The sequence below is a fragment of the Aedes albopictus genome, chromosome 2, assembly GCF_035046485.1.
Source record: "Aedes albopictus strain Foshan chromosome 2, AalbF5, whole genome shotgun sequence".
Classification (NCBI taxonomy): domain Eukaryota; kingdom Metazoa; phylum Arthropoda; class Insecta; order Diptera; family Culicidae; genus Aedes; species Aedes albopictus.
The window spans coordinates 514,568,360-514,591,610 of NC_085137.1; the positions used below are offsets into that span (position 1 = coordinate 514,568,360).

At 37.5% G+C, this 23,251-nt stretch overlaps 3 protein-coding genes across 3 annotated transcripts; 2 read left to right on the forward strand and 1 right to left on the reverse strand.

Moving 5' to 3' along the window:
* Positions 1-5,273: 5,273 nt before the first annotated feature.
* LOC109409803 (general odorant-binding protein 67) lies at positions 5,274-6,222 on the reverse strand. The gene is made up of 4 exons (XM_019683307.4): positions 6,096-6,222; positions 5,846-6,019; positions 5,542-5,784; positions 5,274-5,473 (listed from the first exon to the last, which is right to left on the reverse strand). The coding sequence occupies exons 1-4, from the start codon at positions 6,147-6,149 to the stop codon at positions 5,381-5,383; spliced, it is 564 nt and encodes a 187-aa protein (XP_019538852.2). The 5' UTR covers positions 6,150-6,222; the 3' UTR covers positions 5,274-5,380.
* Positions 6,223-6,298: 76 nt separating this feature from the next.
* LOC109409802 (general odorant-binding protein 67) lies at positions 6,299-7,193 on the forward strand. Its single transcript, XM_019683306.3, has 4 exons — positions 6,299-6,418; positions 6,483-6,659; positions 6,715-6,987; positions 7,046-7,193. Exons 1-4 carry the CDS (start codon positions 6,368-6,370, stop codon positions 7,142-7,144), a joined length of 600 nt encoding a protein of 199 aa, XP_019538851.2. The 5' UTR covers positions 6,299-6,367; the 3' UTR covers positions 7,145-7,193.
* Positions 7,194-20,720: 13,527 nt separating this feature from the next.
* On the forward strand, positions 20,721-21,693 carry LOC109412814 (general odorant-binding protein 67). The gene is made up of 4 exons (XM_019686426.3): positions 20,721-20,910; positions 20,973-21,149; positions 21,213-21,479; positions 21,549-21,693. Exons 1-4 carry the CDS (start codon positions 20,863-20,865, stop codon positions 21,663-21,665), a joined length of 609 nt encoding a protein of 202 aa, XP_019541971.2. The 5' UTR covers positions 20,721-20,862; the 3' UTR covers positions 21,666-21,693.
* The last annotated feature ends 1,558 nt before the right edge of the window (positions 21,694-23,251 follow it).

Below are 23,251 nucleotides of genomic sequence, written 5' to 3' on the forward strand. Positions count from 1 at the left end.
CCTTTGAAACTGCCCTGAAGTTACTTCAGGAATTCCTCATTAATCGTTTCCAAAGATTTCTCCTAGAATAGCTTCCGGATCTTTCCGAAAATTTTCCAGGAGTTTCTTGAAGATTTTAGTAAATTCTTTCCAAAAGTCTTCTAAAGTTGATGAGATACTTCATCATTAAATTTCTTCAAAAATTAGATTTTTGACAATTGTATCCGGAAGTTTCTTCAACATTATCAGTTGCTGCATAAGTTGCTTCAAATTTATTATTCAAATTTCCATCACGCGTTCTAGGCATCTTTTGTGTCTTGATGCAGTTGGTCCTGGAATCTTGTTTGTAGTTACTCCTGAAAATTCTCTTCTTGTTGCTCGAGGAATTTATTCTAAAGTTGTTTAAGAAATTTCTGTTAGAGTGGCACTAGAAAATTTTTCTAGGAGATGTTCCTAAAATTTCCATGCAGTATCGCCACAACTTTCTCATTGAGTTTCTTCAGGTTTATTTTCTCCAGGATGATTTGAGTTTCTCCATATATTTCGTTTAAAGTTGCTTAAAAATTTTCTCCAATAATGTTTCTTGGAGCTTCTCCAAAAATGTATTCAAAAGTTTCCCCAAAAGAGCTTTGTGTTTTTATATTCTTCGGAAAGGCGAAATGTGAAATATTTGTTCAGCGTTGCATTGACTGCGCAAAAAACTGCAACTAATTTTTAAAATAATTCAAGATTACATTTTTAACAAACTTTCATTTGATTCGTACCACTTATAAATAACTATAAGCTGGCTTCGTGACTTAGCTGAAATGCCGAAATATTTCGGAGTAGCGATTTCAAATCTTACCAGAACGGATTGTTCTTTTTGTTTATTTATCATTTAATTTGTGTTCAACACTGTGAAAACTGATCAGTAATTTTTTTTTGTTTTGATTTCTTAATAAATTCTTAATAAAGTTATTTCAAATAATCGTTCAAAAATTTCGATTCGTGAAGTACTCCGCGGGCCGCATCTTAAGGCTTGGAAGGCCGCATGCGGCCCGCGGGCCGCAGGATGAGCACCACTACCCTAACCTTTCCCTACCCTCAACCCTACTCACCATCCTACCCTCTAACCTACCGTCTACCCTAACCTTCTACTCCACCCCCTCTACTCTATCCTTCACCCAAACCCTCTATCCGACCGTCTGCTTCACCGTTTACACTACCCGCTGCCCTACCATCTACCTTCACCCTCTACCTCACCTGCTACCCTTTTACTCATCAAGCTCAGCGATCATTTAGATAATTATAGCTCAATCTATCATTCCGTGGCCGCCATCTTAGATATGGTCCGAAATATTGGATTTCAAAATGGCGTCAAATATCTATTTTTGACTTCTACTCATCAAGCCCGATCGATAGATACCTATATTGCATAGTATTATAGCTCAACTATCATTCCGTGGCCGCCATCTTGGGTATAGTCCGCCATCTTGGATTTCAAAATGGCGTCGGATATTTATTTTTGAGTTCTACTCATCAAGCCAGACCGATAGATACCCATATTGCATGGTATCCAAAGTAGCATTGCCTTTGAATAGCATACATATAATCTGGAGTAGGGTGGCCCAGTGGCCCACACTTACAGGGGGTGGCCAAAATGTTTGGGATAGCGATAGGCAAATTTTTTTTCTCTCACAAAAAATTACAACTTGCTGTATCTATGAAAAGTGTACATCAAAAATTCTCAAATTTTTATTGTTTGTCAACCTATTATATGTGCATCATTGATGCAAATTTCAGCTCGATTGCTGGTTAACCTTTCGCGAAGCTTCATCCGTTCTCGTAAAACACTATTTTTAAGACTATCATTTTTTGATCTGTCATATCTCGGAAGCCAGTGAACCGAATTGAATGAAATTTTTAACGTTTATCAACAATATATTGATACTTGATACGACGTTATAATAGTTATTTATGTAACAAGTTTCAAAAAGTTGATTTTTTCAGCACGAGTCGTACATTTATCCAACGAGGCTTGCCGAGTTGGAGAAATACGAAGAGTGCTGAAAAAGTTGAGTTTTGCAACGAGTTCCATACATAATTGTATGCAACTATTTTTCATTATGCAACTCATTTTAGTTGCATTATGAACCTGTACGGAAAAGTTGGCCATTATGATACTGAAATGAGTAGTATAAAATAGAAATTATGACACTGAATTGCATAAAATTTATTATTTTGCCATGACGAATAAAGTTATAGCGGTTTGACATGTTCGCCCATATAAAAGAAAATAAGACAAATTTACAATACCGCACAAAAATTACTAAATGTGTTCTTCCTTCAATCCAAATAGGCTCTAATAAAGCTTATTATAGATATCTTGAGAACAGAAGTAGAAAATATTTAGATATCAAAACTAAAATGCAATGACAATGATGTAAAAAATGAGTTTTTTTAGGGAAAGGTCCAAAAATTGTCAACGTTCAAAAAGTACCTATGTTTTGAAGACTTGTGAAGCATTAATATATTGTTGATAAACGTTCACCATTTTACTCAATTCGGTTGACTGGTTTCCGATATATGACCGTTCAAAAAAAAGTTGTTTAAAAAATTGTGATTTACGAGAACGGTTCTAACTTCGCGAAAGATTTATGAATCGAGCTCAAACTTGTACCAATGATGACCATATAATAAATAGGTTGGCAAACAGTCAAAATTTGAGAATTTTTGATGCACTTTATGAAACGTTACAGCATGTTGAACTTTATTGAAAAAAATGTCTACCCCAAACATTTTGGGCCTGTACATAAAAAATAAAACAATCGATAAATACCAAGTCTTACCTCCCAAATCAGTTGTTTTGGACTCCCAGAAGCTACGTTCAAAATTTGAGCATATTACTGTATTTCTGAATTTCTGCATGAATCTCTGCTAAAATGTCTTCCAACCTTTCCATGAGAATCTTTATAAGAGTCTCTGAAAGAATCAGTAGAAAAAAATCTGAAGGAATCCTTGGAGCATTTTCTAAGACTTTTTTAAGAAATGTTTGGAGAAATTTCTGGAATAGAAATGCCTCGAAGGAATATGTAAAGGGATGTGAAGTATTCTTGGGAATTCCTTTAATAATCTCTTGCAGAATCTCTAAAGCAATCCGTGGAGAAAATTCTTGAGAAAGCTTTTGAGAAAATTTTGAAGGAGTTCTGAATTTCGGATTTCCATTAATATATGCTTGGGCAAATTTCTGAAGGAATCTCCATGAAAAACAATCTGAAAATATTCGTAGATGAATTTCTCGAACAATCTATGCTAGACTTTTTGAAAGAAATTCTTGAAGAATTTTCGTAAAGGAATCCATGCAATATTTTAGGACACTAGCCGTGCAAGACTTTCTTAAGAAGTTTTCGGAGAGACTTCTGGAGGACATTCTGAAGCAAGGAGGAAAATTTTGTGAAAGAATTTCTGACTAAATTTCTTTAGGATTACCTGGATGATTTTTTAGAATAAATCTACGAGGAGTTTCTAAAGGAATCACTCAAAGAATTTCTCTAAGTACCCCTGGGAGATTTTTTCAGGAATTCGTGTAAATTTAAAAAAAAAGCCTAGGATGGATTTCAGTAAGGATCCATGAAAGAATTATAGGAAAATATGTGAAAGTTTTTTCAAAGTTATCCGTGGAGAAATCTATAGAGAAATCTCTGGAGATGTTTCTGAAGAAATGATTTGTCGAATTTATATTTAAAGCCATGGGAGATTTTCTTAAACAATCCATTGAAAAATTTGTGAAGGAACCCATAGGACTGTTTCTATAGGAATTCCTGCAGAAAATTTCCGAATGGATCTTACATTTTTTTTCTAAAAAAGATTCCCAGCAGGAATTTCTAAAGAAATCCCAGGAAGATTTTCGGACAAAAATTCAGAATTAAAAAACAAAATTCTTTGAAGAAATTTCAAAAGCAAACCCCGGTGAGAGTTTTGGAATAAATCTTTGGAAGATCGTTTTTGAGAACACACAAATGAACTAGCAAAGGATTTTTCGAAAAAAAAATCTAGAAAAGTCCAAAAAAAAGGGGAAGGATTTTCTAAAGAAGTCCCTGGAGTAATTTCTCCAGAAACTCACACGCAACCTTTTAACACAACTCTTTGTGAAGCGAAATTGGAAGTCGTTATAGAAATTTCTAGTGAAATCCTTTGAAGAATTTTCAACCCCAACACAAATTTTGTGAAGGAACTTTCAAAACATTTTCTAAAAAAAAACCTGGAATAGTTTCTGAAGGCATTGCTGAAAATTTTATTAAAGGAATCTTTGGAGAAATTTCTGAAGGAATTTTAGAACTAAATCTTGTGGAATTTGTAGAATAAGAAGAATTTTTAAACAACAATTCATGAAAAAAGTTCCGAATGAATCCATGCAAGATTTTCAAGAAAAACCCGTGAGGGAATTTTTGGCCGAGCATTCGGACAAATTTCCTATAATTTTTTTAAGAAAAATTCTGTAGACGAATTTACAAAGGAATCTTCAATAGATTCTCCAAACGAATGCCTAGAGAAATATCTGAATAAATATCCAGAGGAACTTCTGAAGTAATCCCAGGGCTAATTTTTCAAGCATCTAATCTGTAACATGATGATTTGATTTGGGTAGTTTTCTTCGGAGACCGTCGTAATGAAGTTGAAAATTCTGGATTCACTAACTTTTATTTAACACCACAGAATTGCAACAAAAGGCAACCGAGCAGATAGCGGTACAAACCTACACTACTCATACAGAAAGATTGTTCGGCAAATACAGCCAAGGTTGTGGAATGTCACGGAAATGTCATGGAAAAAATGTCATGACATTTTCCAGTTCTACCTTTTCTCGTGCAAACCTTCAATAATGCTAACATGGGCGAAAGAGAACCATGAGCCATGAAATTAATTTTATTACGTAGAATTCGATCACCAGGCTCGTATCACAAAGAAATAGACGTAACTCTTAAAATAAATTCATCCAAACTTTTGCCCGGTGTCTTTTTCATGAGCACACTGCCACCTGTTGCTATTACCGCGCAAGACACTGTCGGCCATGATGGATTTGACATTTGCTAACACGCACACTACTACACAAATCGCCTGTAATTTACGTTTGTATTATTCAGCAACGTGTACAGCGGCAAACGTCAAAGTGGTCGAACACTAGCGCCTCTGGTGGAAGGATCGCGGAAATCAAATGAATTTTTAATTGATCGTTAAATGCATGTGCCAAGCCGTGTTGAAGAGTGTTATGTCTGTTTGTCTGTGCTCGTATGACAAGAATACTCAGATTGAACTGCAAAAATGAATGCCAAAGTTTATTGAATTCACTGATCGACAATTTCGAAAAGGTACTGCGCGTAGTACACGTGATTAACAAATTTACAGAAATAACTTTTAATTTTCAGTATAAGCTGGAATAGGTGCATCCTTCCGCCATTTTGCCCTTTAGGACATCACATTCCGGTTTGCTGGTCCAGTTAGCCGGTGGGCAACTCTGAAAATAAAATATTAAATAAATTTTGGATTGTCACGGAAAACTTATGAAACCCGTCCCAAACATACTATGAAAAGCATTTTCTTGACACAATCGTTCATTTCCTGAGTGACGAAGCTGCACCCGGTGGTTTGCTGTAACGTTGGATTCTCTGTGGCGTTGCGGAAACACCACGACACTGTTTCGTTTACCAATGGTTGAAAATTTGGATACTTTTCAACCGTCTGCAAGACGTGCTGTACGGTGATGTCCAAATCCAGTTTGCTGTTTTGGAACGCTCCAATCGCTTTGTACATGCACTCAACGACACACTGAAAAAAAAATCAAGAGAAGATGTATTTAAATGTAACGCAAAGCATAAAAGCCGCCTACTGATCCTTCTGTTTTCTTGGCTCCGGGCTTTGCTGGTGGTAGATGAGGGAATTTATCGTCGCACTCGTCCACTATAGACTGGTTGATGATTCCCGGCAGACGACAGCAGTTTCTCGCAAGCACCGTGTTATTTTTACATAAACTCTCACTCATCATTAGCACGTCTGTAACGCTCTGTGGAAAAATAATCGTTGTACGAATTAGAATTAGGATTTGACTGAATGTTAGTGCACAGTGGTTAGTGTATTACCGAAGCAAACAGAACAATGCCCAAAGTCCACAATGCAAACAATTTGTCCTCCATTGAGCGCTGGCTACACCTGGTTTGCTTCCGAAGCTATTCTGGTTGGATAGCCAAAACTGCGCAATAATTTATAATTTCAATAACAATAATAATAATGCTGATTCTTATCGCACATTTCTTTTGAGAATTTGTTTGGCAATGAATAGAGTCATTGGTAAAAAGTAATGATTTAGCAGTTTGCATAGATAAAAGCACTGTGCAGGCAATGCCAAAAGCCAATGACTACTGCGATGGACATTTTAGTGTTAGGACTTATGCTAGTTTCCTCGGTATGTAAGAACTTTAACGTTTTTATTTGTGGTCAAAGTTTTATTCGCGTTTCGTTTCTTCTAGGTTTTGGGTCAACCTCCGGCTGAAAACAAAACATGCTATCAAGGGAACCAAAAGACAGCGACCGAATGCTGTCCACTGCCTCGTATGATGGAAAAGGCCATTGCGGATGCGTGCAATAGCAAATACAAAGCTCTGAGCCCGAGAGTTCCACCTGGAGTGCGAAAAACTGAAGGATCGGTAAGAAAAACACTCAAACGCATGCTTCCAGACATCATTTCTGCTCTTATTCCAGTGCGTCACCCAATGCATTTTCACCACCATCGGAGGCTTCAACGAAAAGAACAATACGTTGAACATCGAAGCAATCCGGAAAGCGATCCTGGATACGACGGCCAGTGCGAAGGCATTCCTGCCGTTGCTCAACAACAGCATCAATTACTGTTATCCAATCATTTCAAAAGACCCGCAGTTTCTAGCGACTCCGGTTTCCCCTATTCCGGAACGCGACGGGTGCAGTTTTCTGCCGCCTGCTTTGATGAATTGCATCAAGATTGATCTATTTCAGGTGGGTGTGGTGAAATTGTTAATAATATGTTTGAAAGTGCTTTTTTTATCGGTTTCAGAAATGTCCAAAAAACAAATGGAATAACGCGCCCGAATGCCAGCATTTAAAAGAGAAGATTTCGACAGGATGTTCTTTCTCGGCGATAGTAAGTGGTTGATCGCTTTATGATTTATATATTATAATATTATAAAATTTAATAAATGAATGAAGAAATAGATGTTATCTTGTGGTACTTTTGCATGATCGTATTCTGAAGAGTTCTAGCTTAAAGCATGAAGAGTTTCAGACGGAATGTCTATAGAATACTTTGGTAAAATTCATAGTAAAAATCTATAAAAAAAATATCTGGTAGACTGTAATCATGTACTTCAAGAATTTTACCGGGATTTAGCTGCAAAATTTCTATTAAAACTCCTCTGCACAGCTTGAAAAAATCTCCGACTTTGGTAATGGTTTACCGGAATCTCAACCGCTGCGCGTTCGGTAAACATTTTCACCGGAAAAATCAGTAAAGTTAGCGAATTCTGTAAAATGTTATCGTTTATCGAACTCAAACTGTCAAACTAAACGAAGTTCGGTGAAATTTACTAACGTTCACTGATTTTTAACGGTAGAAATGTTTAAAGAACGCTCAGGAAATCTTGGAGGCATTCCTGGAGAACATTCTGAAAGAATTCAAGTAGTCTTTTATGAAAGAAATTTTTAAGGAAGTTCTGGGGAAATTCTTAGAGAAGTTCTTGAAGAATTTCCTTAAGGAGTTCCTGGAGGAACTCCTGTAGGAACTTCCGGGGGGAATTCCTGGAGGAATTTCTCGTAGGATTTCTGGAGTATCTCCCGGAGCTATTCCTAGAGGAGTCCTCTACGGACATGATACATGGACCATGCTCGAGAAGGACCTGCAAGCACTGGGAGTTTTCGAGCGACGCATGCTAAAGACGATCTTCGGCGGTGTGCAGGAGAACGATGTGTGGCGGAGAAGGATGAACCACGAGCTCGCTGCACTTTACGGCGAACCCAGCATCCAGAAGGTGGCCAAATTCTGAAGGATACGATGGGCAGGGCATGTTGCAAGAATGCCGAATAACAACCCTGCAAAGTTGGTATTCGCGACAGATCCGGTTGGCACAAGAAGGCGTGGAGCACAGAGAGCACGTTGGGCGGATCAGGTGGAACGTTACTTGGCGAGCATCGGGCGTGATCGAGGATGGAGAACGACAGCCACGAACCGTGTATTATGGAGAAATACAGGAGATACTCAAAATAACTGGGACAGGTAGAATTTTCAATTTTCAAAAAATGTTCGACGCGCTGTAACTTTTCGAAAAGGGCATCAAACATTCTCAAATTTTTACTGTAACTTCATCAACTAGTTGTGGATCAGTAGTGGTTCATATTTGGAAAAGATCGGGCTATTCTACACAAAGTTATAAAGATTCTAGAAAAAGGTATAATTATCCGATAGCCAACTTTGATCTGTTATATCTCCGGATTCAATGAACCGAATGCAATGAAATTTTGATCATTTATGACTAATATAATTAACTTTAAAAAACAGTTGACTTAATTTGAAATTATTAATAAGAAAAAAAAAAGCGTAAATAAATTTATGGTGTATAGTGTATAGCGTCATAGTGTGAAGAATTTTAAGTTAAGTCAAAAATTTTCATAGCTCATTATATGAGTCATAAATGATCGAAATTTCATTGCTTTCGGTTCATTGAATCCGGAGATATAACAGCTCAAAGTTGGCTATCGGATAATTATACCTTTTTCTAAAACCTTTATAACTTCGTTTAGAATAGTCCGATCTTTACAAAATTTTGACCACTGCTACACAACTGATGAAATTACAGAAAAAAATTGACAATATTTGATGCCCTTTTCGAAAAGTTACAGCTAGTTGAACATTTTTTTAAAAGTTTAAAATTATACCTGTCCCAGTTATTTTGAGTATCCACTGTATTGTTGATTCACTTTTGTACTAAACTTGACGTAATACTAAATAAATGAAAAGAAACTCCTAGATGAAATCCTGTAGTAATTTTAGAGGGAATTCTTTGAGTAACTCCTGGAGAAATTCATGGAGAAATTCACGGATAAATTCATGGAGGAATTCCTGGAGTAATTCCAGAATGGATTCCTGGAATATTTGTTGGAGGAGTTCCTTGAGGAACGCCTGTTGGAATTGCTGGATGAATTTATGAAGGAATTCCTGGACGAACCCGTGGAAGAATTTCTGGAGGACACCGTGGAGGAATTTCTAAAGCAAACCCTTGATGAATTCCTAGATGAATTAGCAGTTATTCCTGGAGTCCTGGAGGTTTTCCTGAGAGTAATTCTGGAGGAATTTCTGGAGAAATTACCATGAAAAAATACCCGGAGAAATTTCCTGGAAGAATTCCTGCAGGAAACTCTGGAGGAACCCCTGGAGAAATTTTTGGAAGAATCCCTTGAGGAATTTCTGAAGAAGTCCCTGGATGATATGTTGAAAGAAATCCTGTATGAATTTCTGAAGGAGCTCTGGAGGAATTTCTGAAGGAATACCTGAATGAATTCTTGGATGAGTCCATGGAGTAATCCATTGAGTTATTCATTGAGTAATTCGTGAAGGAATCCCTGCGGGTATTATTGAAGGAATACCTGGAAGAATTTATAGAGGAATCGCAGGAGGATTTTCTGGTGGAATTCCTGGAGAAATTCTTGAGAAAATTCCCGGAGGAACTCTTAGGAAAATTACCTAGAGGAGAAATTCTTGAGGAACTTCCGAGGAATCCTCAGAAAATTCCCGTGAATTCCTTAGAGAACTCCCTGAGGAATTCCTGAGGAACTGCCGAAGGAATTCCCGAGGAACTCCTGCAGGATTTATTAAAAGGTTCTTGAGGTAATGCCTGAGGATCTCCCGAAGGAATTCCAGAACAGCTTCTAAAGAAATTTCCGAGAAACTTCTGGGAAACCCGTGAAGGATTTCACGGAAAGTCCTGAAGGTATTTCGTAGGAACTCGTAGAGGTATTCTCGAAAAACATCACGAGGAACTCCTGGAGGAATTTCCGAGGAACGCCTGGAGGAATTCTTCGGTAATTTCCGACACTTCAAAATACCATAAATATCATGTCAGTGGTTGCAAAATAAACTCAAAAAGATTCTCAAAATATCATAAGATATAACAGAAACATTCGTGAAAGCATTACATCAAAAAAGTAAAGAGATACAAGAGTAAAGCTTGATGGTCTTAATTCGAGAATAGTTGGGATGACCTAGAACATCAAGTGAATGTTGCTAAATTATCAGAATTGCACTCTGAGACTCTAAGAGTAGCGTAGATTATCTTCTTCAAGTAATATCTACAATAAAAATATCCTAAGATCTACAGATATTGCGACCAGTACTTCAAAAAAAACATTGGGTTCATTTGTATTCCAGTAGTGTACATCCAAATAGCAGTATCCAAACGAGTATCTCTATGTACTCGTAATATTATGAGGTGCAACAGGCACAATCGTGAAAGAATTATGCCGATGGAGCGAAGAGAAACAAGAGTAGAACCTGTAGACCTTGAAGGTCCTAATTCCAGAACAGTTTGGAAAGCCTGGAATATCCAAAGAATATACCAGTAGCATTATTGCTGTGCACTGGGGCTCCATCAGCAGTATAGACTACATTCCACGAATATTATTTACAATTGTAGCATGATATAGTATGTAGATATCGTAACACAAACTTCAAAGTGTTTTGGAGGTCATTTTTATTTCACGGAATTTGCAACTTTCACAATATCGAGCTGCTCGTGGCATTGCGAGGCCTAATGAACAACAACCTGACTAAATTTCCTGAATAGAGTGAATACAAATGATGGTGGATGTTGTAGATCCTAACAAAATGAATTCCAGAGTAATTTGGATGACCTAGATCACCCAATTCATGAACCTTGGTTTTTGAGTACCGTAGACCATGTTTTGTTATCTTTCATCGTGAATAAATTGATTTGTGGCACAAACTTCGGAGTACTATAGATCAGTGAAAACTACACAGCGTAACAAAAATTAACTGTTGGTCTGTCTCAAGAGCAAACTTATGTGTCTCTGACAGATTTTGGGCCGTTGAATCCAAATCCGGGCTCAGATTTGCTCTAGCACGTCACAATTTTGTGCTGTACCTCAATTTATAGGGCAAAATATGCGATTTTAGGCTTTTTTGACTGCAAGCCATTAAGCATGGAAATTTTTTTTTAACCAATCAAAGAATAAATAAGTCAATAAACATCTAAGTTAGCGACAAAATATTTCAATTTACCAAATCGTTTTTGATAGTTTTATGCAATTTATGTTAGGTACGATATTTCAGCGGCCCAAAATCTGTCAGAGACACATAAGTTTGCTATTAAGACAAAAAAAAAATAATGTGCTGTGCTATTGATGATTATCAAAGTGATGGAATTTGAGCAAAAGCATGAAGAATTTATAAAAAAAAATGTAAAAAGCCACGTATTTTCCGCTACAAGCAAAAGCGTACAAAGAGGACAGCATTTATTAGCACAACTATTCCACTTCACTATAAAAAAGACTCAAGGGTAAAATGTTTTAAAACAAAGAAGACGCATTTTTACCAAAAAAAAAAGAGGAGTTCCGGGTGACGGGTTGAAGGGTTTCGAAATGTACTGTTCACTAGCTTTTGCAAATTTTGTCTCGTTGTTGATCTTTTCGCCCCGCTTCACAGTGGTTCGGCCTTAAGGCAAAACTGGAAGCATTTCCTCACTTTTTGGTTTTTGATTTTTTATTAAATAAGGAAGCAATATTTTCAAAATCGGGTTTCGTACACATGTAGAGGATGGATCAAGGTATCTTCTGATTTTTTTTCGTAGTGGAAAATGTTTTTCGTTTTTGCAGAAACCATTTTTGAACGAAATTTCACAAACAATGGTTTTAGAAAAAATGGAAAATTTCTTCAACACCAACAAAAAATCAGAAGATACATTGATCCACACTCCTACATGTGTACGAAAACCGTTTTTGAAAATATTGCTTCGTTTTTTTTTAGAAAATCAAAAACTGAAAAAATGAGGAAATGCTTCCAGTTTCACCTTAAGTCATTAATCTAAAAAAACTACCTCAATGAAATTGTGATATCATGGCGGCAACATAAAGTTTATTACTTTATTTAATAACTAGTAGAAAAAACTGAAAATTATCAATAAGCCGGAAAAAATTTTCCCCTTCCGATCCCTTTGAACGCTCGTGTATAAAACCTTCCTATGATCTTAAACAATGATTTACTGGCGAATTCAGCTGTGATCGTTTGCGACACGATTGGTAGGAGTCACTTGAATGTCGTACCTTCAATATACTCAAAAATTAACTAATACTTCCCGCATTGCATCGCAGGGAACACTTTTTCCCAACTTTAACTCTCATACTATCACATTATGTGTGTTTCACTATTTTTGAGCAGTTTTGACTACCGTGGACCGCCTAAACTAACATTACTATATACAAATCAGTTGGTAAGCGAAACTGCAAAATAATGAATTTCGGCTCCGTAAAGCTAAAAGCCCGATTGAGCCTAATACAAAAACGCATTTGGGATGCCAATATATATCAAATTTAGCGGATTCATCATGAAACTAGAGAAAATCATATTTATGACCACCCTCACATGGGGCTGGAATCAGTATGCGTTCCCCCATTTCGAGATTTTAAATTGTCGCCGCCTTTGATAAAGTTTTCGCCCACTAGGGGGCAATCACCTCTTTTCAAAGAGTTCATCAAAAATGCTCAACTTTTCACTGTAAATAGATCAACTTGTTGTGTATCAGTGGTCAAAATTTGGAAAAGATCGGGCAATTCTGCACGAAATCATAAAGATTCTAAAAAAGGTATAGTTAGCCGATAGCTTACTTTAAGCTGTTATATGTATCTCCGGATTCAATGAACCGAATGCAATGAAATTTTGACCATTTATGACTTATGTAATGGGCTATGAAAAACTTTTGACTTAACTTAAAATTATTAACACGGAATCAAATTACAACAATTAGATTATTTTTCTAATAAAACACCAAATTATTCAAAACTTAACATCGTTTCAAAATTCATAATTATCTATATAAATTAAAATGGAATGGTGTTTGTTTGTCACGAATAGGCTCGGGAATGGGTCAACAGATCGACATGATTCTTTCACTGTTGCATTCCACCAGGCCGGGAAGGCAAGAAAAACGGGAAAATCAGAAATTCCATTTTGAGGGGCATTTCTTCATGGAATCGGATGTCAAAAAACAGAGTAGGCAGGCAGGACGACGTTTGCCGGGACTGCTAGTAGTTTATAAGGAGTGTATCGGAAATTAACTATCAACATTCAGGATGCTCTATCTCGAAGCATGTTTGGTCTTATCATTTCGGTTCTTCTATCAAATCTTCACAATACAGTCAAGTTTAGAACAGCCTGAAAAAATTTGAAAAATTTTGAAAATATTGTAGAATGAATACATCTCACAAATTAAAGTTTTGGACAAATTGTTGTTTTTTAAAGATTTTTCAGCGTTCCAATAACCTGTAGCGAATAAAACTTGTACGGCGAAAAATCCAAAAAATATTTATTATTGTTAGCCGTTATGTACACATAACATATCACCGAACACCAACTTAAAAAAAATATGTATGATCGTAAAACCCTCAACATTTAAAAAATGGCCTATCCTAAAAAACACTAAATTTTTGTCGAACTTTGACAGTCTGTTTTAAATATCTTCAAAGGTTATACAATTCCGTTATCTACTAAAGCTACCTTGTCGTTAAGTTTAAAAACATTTCCAATTTAAAAAAATTGAATTATCAAATTGATGTATTTTTTTATTTGCGTAATCGTGCTTTGAATGAGCATCAAAAAATGGGGTCCCTGAAAAATGATCTTTTTTCATTTTTAAGAATTGCGCTAAAATGGAGTCGAATTTTTTCTTGAAAATAATTTTTTACCTATATTATGAGCAATCTGGGAAAGAATATATTTGCGCTAAAATATTTTAAAAAATCAAAAAAATTTCCTTTTTTTCCGCAGTTTCAAATTTTTAAGAGGTGTCCAAAATTTCAAGATCATGCGTTTAAACTTTGAGATTGATGTCCATGTAAAATAATTATTTTTACAAAAGCAAAAGTGCCATTCCTTTTTCTGGGGATTTATAAAGTACCTCCAAAAATAAAATTATTTATAACTCGAATAAATTATTTTTTAGGATGTTTTGAACATATATAGTTAATTTCCGATACACTCCTTATAAATTCACTCTAATTAACTTCAATATAAATATGTTTCACAGGAAAGTAACAACATAGCCGGAAATAAATTGAAAAAGTGATGGGATGCATATTAAAATACACCAATTAACCAAAAAAAACAGAATATTAATGAAATCGTAAAACTTTTTCTCTTGTTAATAATTTCTAGTCCAGTGAAACGTTTTTCAGAGCTTATTATATAAGTCATAAATGGTTGAAATTTCGTTGTATTCATTGGTTCATTGAATCCGGAGATATAACAGCTCAAAGTTGGCTATCGGATAATTATACCTTTTTCTAGAATCTTCATAACTTCGTGCAGAATAGCCCGATCTTTTCCAAATTTTGACCACTTCAGTGGCGTCTAGATATTGTCTCTGGGAGGGACTACAAACGGTCAGATATTTTTTTAGATTTGACACATACATTTTGTAAACAGTAATTAGCAATTGTATTCGTAGGTTGAAAATAGCGGAGCAGCAGAAAAAATTTTTCCAAATTTTTCAGAAATTCAGAATATTTGATGCAGTTTTTGAATAGTTGCAGCCAGTTCAACATTTTTAGGAAAGTGATTATTTTGCCTATCCCGATCATTTTGTCTATCACCTGTATATCAACTGCTCCAAAGGTTATTTCTGTCGTCTATCCAAACGAGGTTGTGAATACTAGGCTTAAAGTAGGTGCCTTTTTAATTAATACAAAAATACCTTTTTAAGGGTTTGAAACAATATAGTATATGTCTTCATTGACTTGTTTTGTGTAGTATTTTATATCAATAATGTGTACTATTTGAATAACCCTTTATGGCATTGAAGGAACATCCCGAAACAATTTTCGATCGAAGAGCGTGGCATTCTGTAACGTTGATCCATTTTTCTCTCGGACAGTTCTGAAATGTATTAAATTTAGCTATATTCTAATGATTATGCATCACTTTTATGCTGTTCTTACCATGAACACATTTTCCTTGAAACAATCCAAAAATGCTGTCGGAATGAAACTACACGCTGCTCGCTTTGAATTCGGTGGAACGGGTTTTACCAGAGTAAGGGCAGTGTTGTTCGCAATTCTCTCGTAACAAAGATCAACTGAACGATTGGTAATTGCTTCAAAAAGATTCTTAGCGCCAATAGATTTCACCAGGGATTCCTTCGTGGCTTCTTTGTTGATTGAATTATTCCGGAACGAATTGATCCTGGTGAGAACACATTCCACGACACACTGGTGGTAGACCTGTGCGCCGACTATATTTTGCTCGGCGGCGGCGTGAGGACCATTTTAAACCGGCGGCGGCGGCATCATCGGCGTCACGCCGGTGGCAGCTTTCGGCGGCGGCGGCGGCGGCGTGAATCGGCGTGAGCAAAATTTGCCCATAATCTCAATATTGGCAAAGCAAAGAAGTTGTCATTACGCTCTAGAATTTATAGTCTGAGAATTTCATGACCATTGATGACATGTCATAAACTATTACGTTAGAATGAATACCTTTTTATTTCTTTTCGGGTCCGTCACTGCGTGATTAGACAGTTTCTTATACTAAAGTTTGTTCAAGAGTTATTTTTGTTCCACTCCTGTACAGTTAAACTGTTTGTTGGGATTTTAAGTTGTTTACATTTTTCTAATTTTTAACTGCCTTAATATAGTATTAGTTTGGGAAGCCGAAGAAGTCGCAGCTGTTTCGAGGTTAGGGATAACACATATTTACAATTGGAAAGGAATATTGAGACATTACCGCTATCGTTAGTGTAATGAATATTGCATTACTCCATTGCAAATGAAGGGCGATTAAATATTTATTTTGCTACAGTTTTTTTATTAGTTTTTTTTTCTGAATCTACAGAAGTTATCAAACTTGATAAAAAAAAAAGTCTCACTATTTACACTAAGGAATCCCCGAATAATTTCAGGGAGGAATCTATGAAGGAATCCTAGGAGGAGCCTGAAAGAAATCCATGAAGATAATTCTGGACTAATCTCTGCAAGAACTGCTGTATGAAACCCTGAAGAAACTTCTGCATGAATCTCTAGCGGTTCAAGAATCTCTTTTAGAGATATCTGCAGAAAATTCTGAAGAAATCCCTGATTGAAGTTTTCGAGGAATTTTAGAAGGAAATCCAGGACGAATCTTTGAAAAAAATTCCATCAGGAGGATTCCACAAATGAATTTAAGCCTGAATCCCAAGGGAATTACACCACGAATTTCCAAAGGAATTCCAGAAGGAATCCCTGATGGAATTCTAGCGGGAATTTCTAAAGAATTTCGAGATGGAATCTCCAAAGGATTTCAAGGAGAAATCTTCGAAAAATATCGAGAAGGAATCTCTGAAGGAATTCCAGCAGAAATCCCTGAGGAGGAATTTCCGAAAGAATTCCATGAGGAATCCTCGAAGGAATTTCAGGAGGAATCCCATAAAGTATTCCAGCAGGAAATTCCGAAGGCATTCGAGGAAGAATTCAGAGGAATTCCATGAGGGATCACCAAAAGAATTCTGGGAGGAATCTCCAAAGCAATTCGCAGAGGAATCACCATAGGAATTTCAAGATGGAATCCTGAAGGAAATCCGGAAGGAATCCCTGACAAAATATCAGGAGAAACCTCCGAAGGAATTTCAGGAGGAATCCTCGAAGGAAGAACCTCTAAAAAAACCACCGAATGAATTCTTAAAGGAATCCTCAAAATTGCTCTAGGAGGAATCTCCGAACGAATTCCAAGAGAAATCCCCGACAGAATTCCTGGAGAAATTCTCGAAAGAATTCTAGGTAGAATCACCGAAGGAATTCCAGGAAGAAATCCTGCAGGAATTCTAGGAGGACTCCCGAAAGAATTCCAGCAGGAGGCTCCGAAAAAAAATGAAGAGAAATCACCAAAGGATTTCCATGATAAAATCCCGAAGGAATTCTAGGAGTAATCTCCAAAAAATATCAGGAGGAATCTCCGAATGAATTTTGGGAGGAATCCGCGAAAGAAGTTAAGAAAGAAATTACAGGAGAATTCCCTGCAGGAATCCCAGATGTCACCTGCGAAGGAATTCCGGGAGGAATCTCCGAAGGAATTCCGGGAGTAATCTCCGAAAGATTTACAAGCGGATTCCTCAAAGAGGAAACCCCAAAGGAATTCTAAGACGAATCCCTAAAGGGAGAGGAGGATTCTCCAAAGAAATTTAAGAAGGAATTCCCGGAGAAATTCTAGGAAGAATCTTCGAATACCAGGAGAAATTCCCTAAGGAATTCTAGGAGAAATCACCAAAGAAATTCAAGAAGGAAATCCCGAAAGAATTCCAGGAGGAGTGATCCCATGAGGATTTTTTGAAAGAATTATAGGAAGAATCTCGGAAAGAAATTCAAGAGGAATCACCAAAGGAACTCCAGGAGGGAGTCCCGAAGGAATTCCAGGAGGAATCCACGACGGAATATCAAGAGGAATCCCCGAAAAAATCCCAGGAGAATTTGATGAAGGCAGTCCAGGAGGTACCCCCAAAGAAATTCCAAATTTTTTTTTGAAGGAGTTCGAGAAGAAATCCTCAAAGCATTTCGAAAAATATCCAGGAGGAATCCTCGTAGGAATTCCATGAGAAACCCCTGAAATAGTTTTAGGAGGAGTTCCCGCAGGAGTTCCAAGAGGAGTTCCAAGAGTTCCGAAAGAACTCCAGGAGAAATCTCCAAAAAAAAAAATCGAAGAGGAATTCCCGTAGAAATTTCATGAGTAATCCACGACGGAATATTAGGAGGAATCATCAAAGAAATTTCAGGTGAAATCCCCGAAGGAACTCTAGAAGGTTTCCTCGAATGAATTTAAGGAGGAATCTTCGAATTAATTCCAGGAGGAATCCCTGGAGGAAGTCCAGGAGAAATCCCTGAAAGAGATCCAGTAGAAATATCCTACGGGATTCCTGAAAGAATTCCTGAAGCAATTCCTGGAGAAATCCCCGAAGAAATGAAAGGAGAAATCCCTGCAGGAATCACAGGGGGAACCCCTGAAAGAATTCTGGGAGGAATCTCCGGAGGATTTTCAAGCAGAACACTCGAAGGATATTCAAGAGGAATTTCCATAGGAAATTCCAGGAAATATCTCCGAAGGAATTCCAGGATGAATCCGTGAAGGAATTCCAGGAGAAATCACTGAAGCAATTCCAGAAGGAAATCCCAAAGGAATTCCAAAAGGACTCCTGAAGGAATTCCATGAGTAATGACTGAAGCAAATCCAGGATGAATTTCCGAAAAAGTTCTAAGATAAATCATCCAAGAAATTCCAGGAGGAGACCCCGAAGAAATTTCAGGAGAAATCCACGTTAGAATATCAGGAGAAAGCCTCGAAGAAATTTCAGTAGGATTCCATGAAGGATGTCTAGAAGGAGGTATTCTCTAAAGAATTCCAGAAAGAAATCCTTAAGGAATCCTTGTAGAAATTCCATGAAACATCCCTCAAGAAATATGCCTGATTATAATACTAAGGGAATTATTAACCCTTCAGCGAGCGTGAGTCTTCCTGAAAAAATCTCAATCCCAATCTACAATCTGAAAAAAAACCCCAGGAGCGATCCCTGGAAGAAATTACATTCACGGCGTGAAGAGTTGCTTTCACAGCTCGCTCACGAGTTAAGCATGCGTGTGCAACTCTTATGATATTCGGCAAACTTTCAGATAAAACTACAAGGTAAAAGTCATCCATACAATGTTTTTTGATAGCATGCCTATGAACTGAGATAGTATCAAGTGAATGTAACTCTTTGCAAATGGTGAATGCCATCCCTGCTTCTGGAAGAATTCCTAAAGGAACTTCTCGAACAAACCTCTAAGGATATCCTGAAGAAATCATGGAAGGAACTCCTCTATTGGAATCGCTGAATAAACTTCTGGGGTAATCCCTAAGTTCCTTGGATCTTCGTATAAGATTCTCTGAAGGAACTTCTGTAATGATTTCTGAAGGATCTTCTGTGATTCCTGAAGAAATCCAGCAGGAATTTTGAAGACACATCAGCAAGAATCCCTTAAACTCCTGGAGGAATATCTGATGGAACTCCTGGAAAGAACAGCTGATGGAATTTCTAATGGTTTTTCAGAAGAAATCCCTGCAGGAACTCCTAGATTGATTTCTAAAGACCTCCTGGAGGAATTCTTCAAGAAACTTCTCACGGGATTTTTGATGGGCCTTCAGGGGGCATCCCTCCTGAAAGAATATTTAAAGGGTCTTCTGGAGGATACCTGAACTATTTCCCGTTTAAATAGAGGGAACTTCTGAAGGAATTCCCAATGAACACATGGAGACATTCCTGAATCGTCCAGGAGCTATCAGGAGTCTTGAGCTAGCTCCTGGAGAGATCACACCGAAGGAACTTCTGGAGCAATCCTTGATGAACTCCTGAAAGAATCTCTGCAAATTTTTCTTGAGGCATCCCTGAGTAATTCCAAGAAGAATCCCCGAAGGAATTTCAGGATGGATTCTTGAACAAATTCAAGGAATTTCTGATGCATCTCCTGGAGGAATCTTTGAGGAAACTCCTGGATTAGATCCTAGAGAAACTCCTGTAGGAATTCCTGAAGGAATTCATGGAGGGACTCTCAGACTAACCTCCTTTGAGAATTCCTGAAGGATCTTCTGGATGAATCTCTGATGTATCTTTTGTAGGCATGCCTGAATTCTCCTGAAATATTTTTTAAAGGTACTCCTGTCTAGATCTTCCTAAGAGATCTTCTAAAAAAAATCATCCTGGAGGCATACCAGAGGATTTTTCTGAAGGAATTCCAGGTGGATCCCCAGGAGGCATCACTGAATCTTTCTGGAAGATTCTCTGAAGCAACTTCTGGAGAGATGTGAATGTGTGTTCTAAGAGTTGAGAAATCAATTATTGTAATAAAACTCTTATGATAGTGATCGTGAGATTTTTTTATCTCAAATTTATTTAAACTTAATTTTGTTCGTGCACTGATCACCGGCGCGAAAACTGAAAATCGGCGGCGTGACAAACAGCGGCGTATGGCGCGCCGCCGATACCTCGATCGGCGTCGGCGTGGGACAAAAAGTGTCGGCGGCGGCGGCGTGGCGCGGCGGCGCACAGGTCTAACTGGTGGATAACAAATTAGGAAAAAAATCGGAAGTAATAATTCATATCACACTTACTGATCCTTCAGTCTTGACTGTCCACGGAGGTACCCGAGGTCCAGGGTTCCGGTGTTCCACAGTGCACGCATCATCAATGTCCTTATCGATGTAACGTGGCATCAGACAACACTCTCGGGCGATCTTCATGTTCCCCATGTAGCAAGAAATATCTTCTTGGGGGAGCTGTGCTACAACCTGGTAGCATGTATGAATTATGTAACTTTTGAATGATATTAGTAAAATTACCTTGTAAATATTTACCGTTGCAAATAAAGCAAAACAGACGGAGAGTATCCTGGTTGACATCTTAATCAGAAAGTTGGAACAATTTACATTCAGTCATGTCCCCAATATTCAACGCGCATAAGTTCTGTAGATTCATATCATTGGAATTTAATAAATCTGCAAATCATTCCTAAATTTGTCACCTTCACGGTTATTACACAGTGTAGTGATAAAAGCTGCGTATATCGTTTTTCGATTCATTCATTGTCCGCGTGTTCACCATGGTTGGCTACTCGTTTCTGTTCATTTGTATTTTAATAGTGTCAACTGTACTATTAATCAGCAGAGGGTTTCTTTAAAGTTACTTCTTTGAACATTGCCATTCTTTCAGATCTACTCCCAACCCCCGCCGGATGATAAGGCATGTTTCCAAGGCAACAAAGTGGATGCCAATGGATGCTGTGAGCTTCCGCGATTTGTTGCTCGCGAGATCAACACCAAATGCGATGAAAAGTACAAACCACTGAGTCCTCGTCTTCCGCCGGGAATTCAACCTTATGAAGGATCTGTAGATTATGCTTTGTTTATCACTTTCCCGAAATGATTATTTAACCTTCCAAATTTATTACAGTGTGTCATCGAGTGCCTCTTCAACACGACCGGTATGTTCAAGGATGGAAAACTGCTGCAGGATAAAATCCAGCAGCAACTTAAGAAAACGATTGGTGCCGACAAAAACTTTGCTCCATTGTTGAACGGAGTCGTGGCCGACTGCTACAGATACGTGATGGACAATCCGGCAAATAGTTTCAAGCCCCTCCCCATGACCCCGGGTAGACCGGGATGTAGCTTCATCCCGCAGGCTTACATGAATTGCATCAAGAGCGAACTATTTGAGGTAGTAGAAGGCTGTCTATAGATGAAAAGAAGTCATTTTCATTAAATAAATTTCAATGATGTTTTACAGAACTGCCCAAAAGCAAATTGGACTGCAGCTGATGGGTGCGATTTGCTCAAGCAAAAGTTGAACGTTGGCTGTTCCTACTATTCGATCATGATTGGGGTAAAGGGACTGAAGTCATAAGAGCTTCAATGCATGGAATAAGACGAATAAGGAGAATAAATCAGTTTAAAAAATATGCGAAATTTATTCAATCCTTTTTTTTGTTACTGTATGCAAGATTTGGTCTTGTACTATCTGCAAACTGTAGTATAAGAAGCAAAGTCCACCGAGTTTTTTTTTTCCCTCATCTGTAGAGCCTTTTAACCACTGCGTCCATTATTTAGGAATATTGTGGTATGACCCATATTTAATTTGGTGCTAGTCAAGTATCCTGTCACAATTGAGCTGTGATGGACAATGGTTCATGTAACACCTGATCCCAACCAGGCACAACTCGTTTTATAAAGTTTATTACCCTGTTGGGATTACTTCTCCAAATCTCCAAGGGCTCTAGAAACTCCACCGAGTTTACTACATTGTTGAATATGTAGGCTTATCTATTTGAATAGAACATGAGCTTCTACTATAAGCCTGTAGTGCAGAATTGGCAAAGCAAAAAAGTAACAAGTAGCTCTCAAAACCAGAGGCGGTGTATGGCTTATCTTTGAGTTTGACGTTTCACACTAGCGCCTTCTGCTGACGATGTTGCATATGGTTCTGAACTAGACTAGACGATGGATGTTCACCAAAAGTGTTGTAGACGAACAGCTGTTAGTTCGTCTGTGGAATGAACAACATTCAATATCTGTGGCTTACGAAGTGGTTTATAAACCCAGCGAGATTGGTATATCGAGATACTTGCGAAGTGCATGCTTATATGAGAGCACGAGCTGATTTTGAAATTTTATTTCTTCATTAGAGTGACCAATTTTCAGACAGGGTTTTGCGCCACCCTATCTGAAAATTGGTCACTGAATAACTAACAACACTAACAATGAATGTTTTTAAAAACTAATAATTTTCAAAAAAAATCATAACTTTTGAACCAGTTGACCGATTTTAAACTTCTTTTTAGTTTGTTTGAAAGCTATTGAATGGGAGTTTTAAGAAAAATAGTTTTAAAACGGTCAACTGGTTCAAAAGTAATGATTTAAAAAAATATATTTTTTTAAAAACTTGATCTTAGGATGACCCTATTCAAAAATTAGACACCCCAATGACGGAATAAAAAACAATCGGGTTTAATTATTTTAGAAGAACTACAAACACCGACGAACCGACGTGACAGCTAGAACAAATAAATTCAAATTTGTTGTCCGCGACGCCATGATGAAAAATAGCCGAACACTATCGCCACCTCTATAACGGCTCGCGATGATTTGATAGCTCGACACCGAACCCCCGTGTGTTCATATAGAAAACGGGTCGCGTCTACGCTAATTTGACAGAAGCAATCGCTCGCTTCGGTGGTCGACCGTTAAATTTGGGGGGGACGCTTTTGTATCACCACTGTCACGTCGGTTCGTCGGTGCTACAAACTCACCAAGTTTCACAACACGGAGTTGCACTATATCGTTTTGTTATGGAATGGCTGAATATAGAATGGACTTAAAACCAAGAATGTTATTCAATTTTAAGAACTTTCCATAATTCATAACAAAATTACTGTTTTTGAAATCAGGTTGGTTTCTGTATTAAAGAAGATAAAAGAAATACAGTGAAAACAG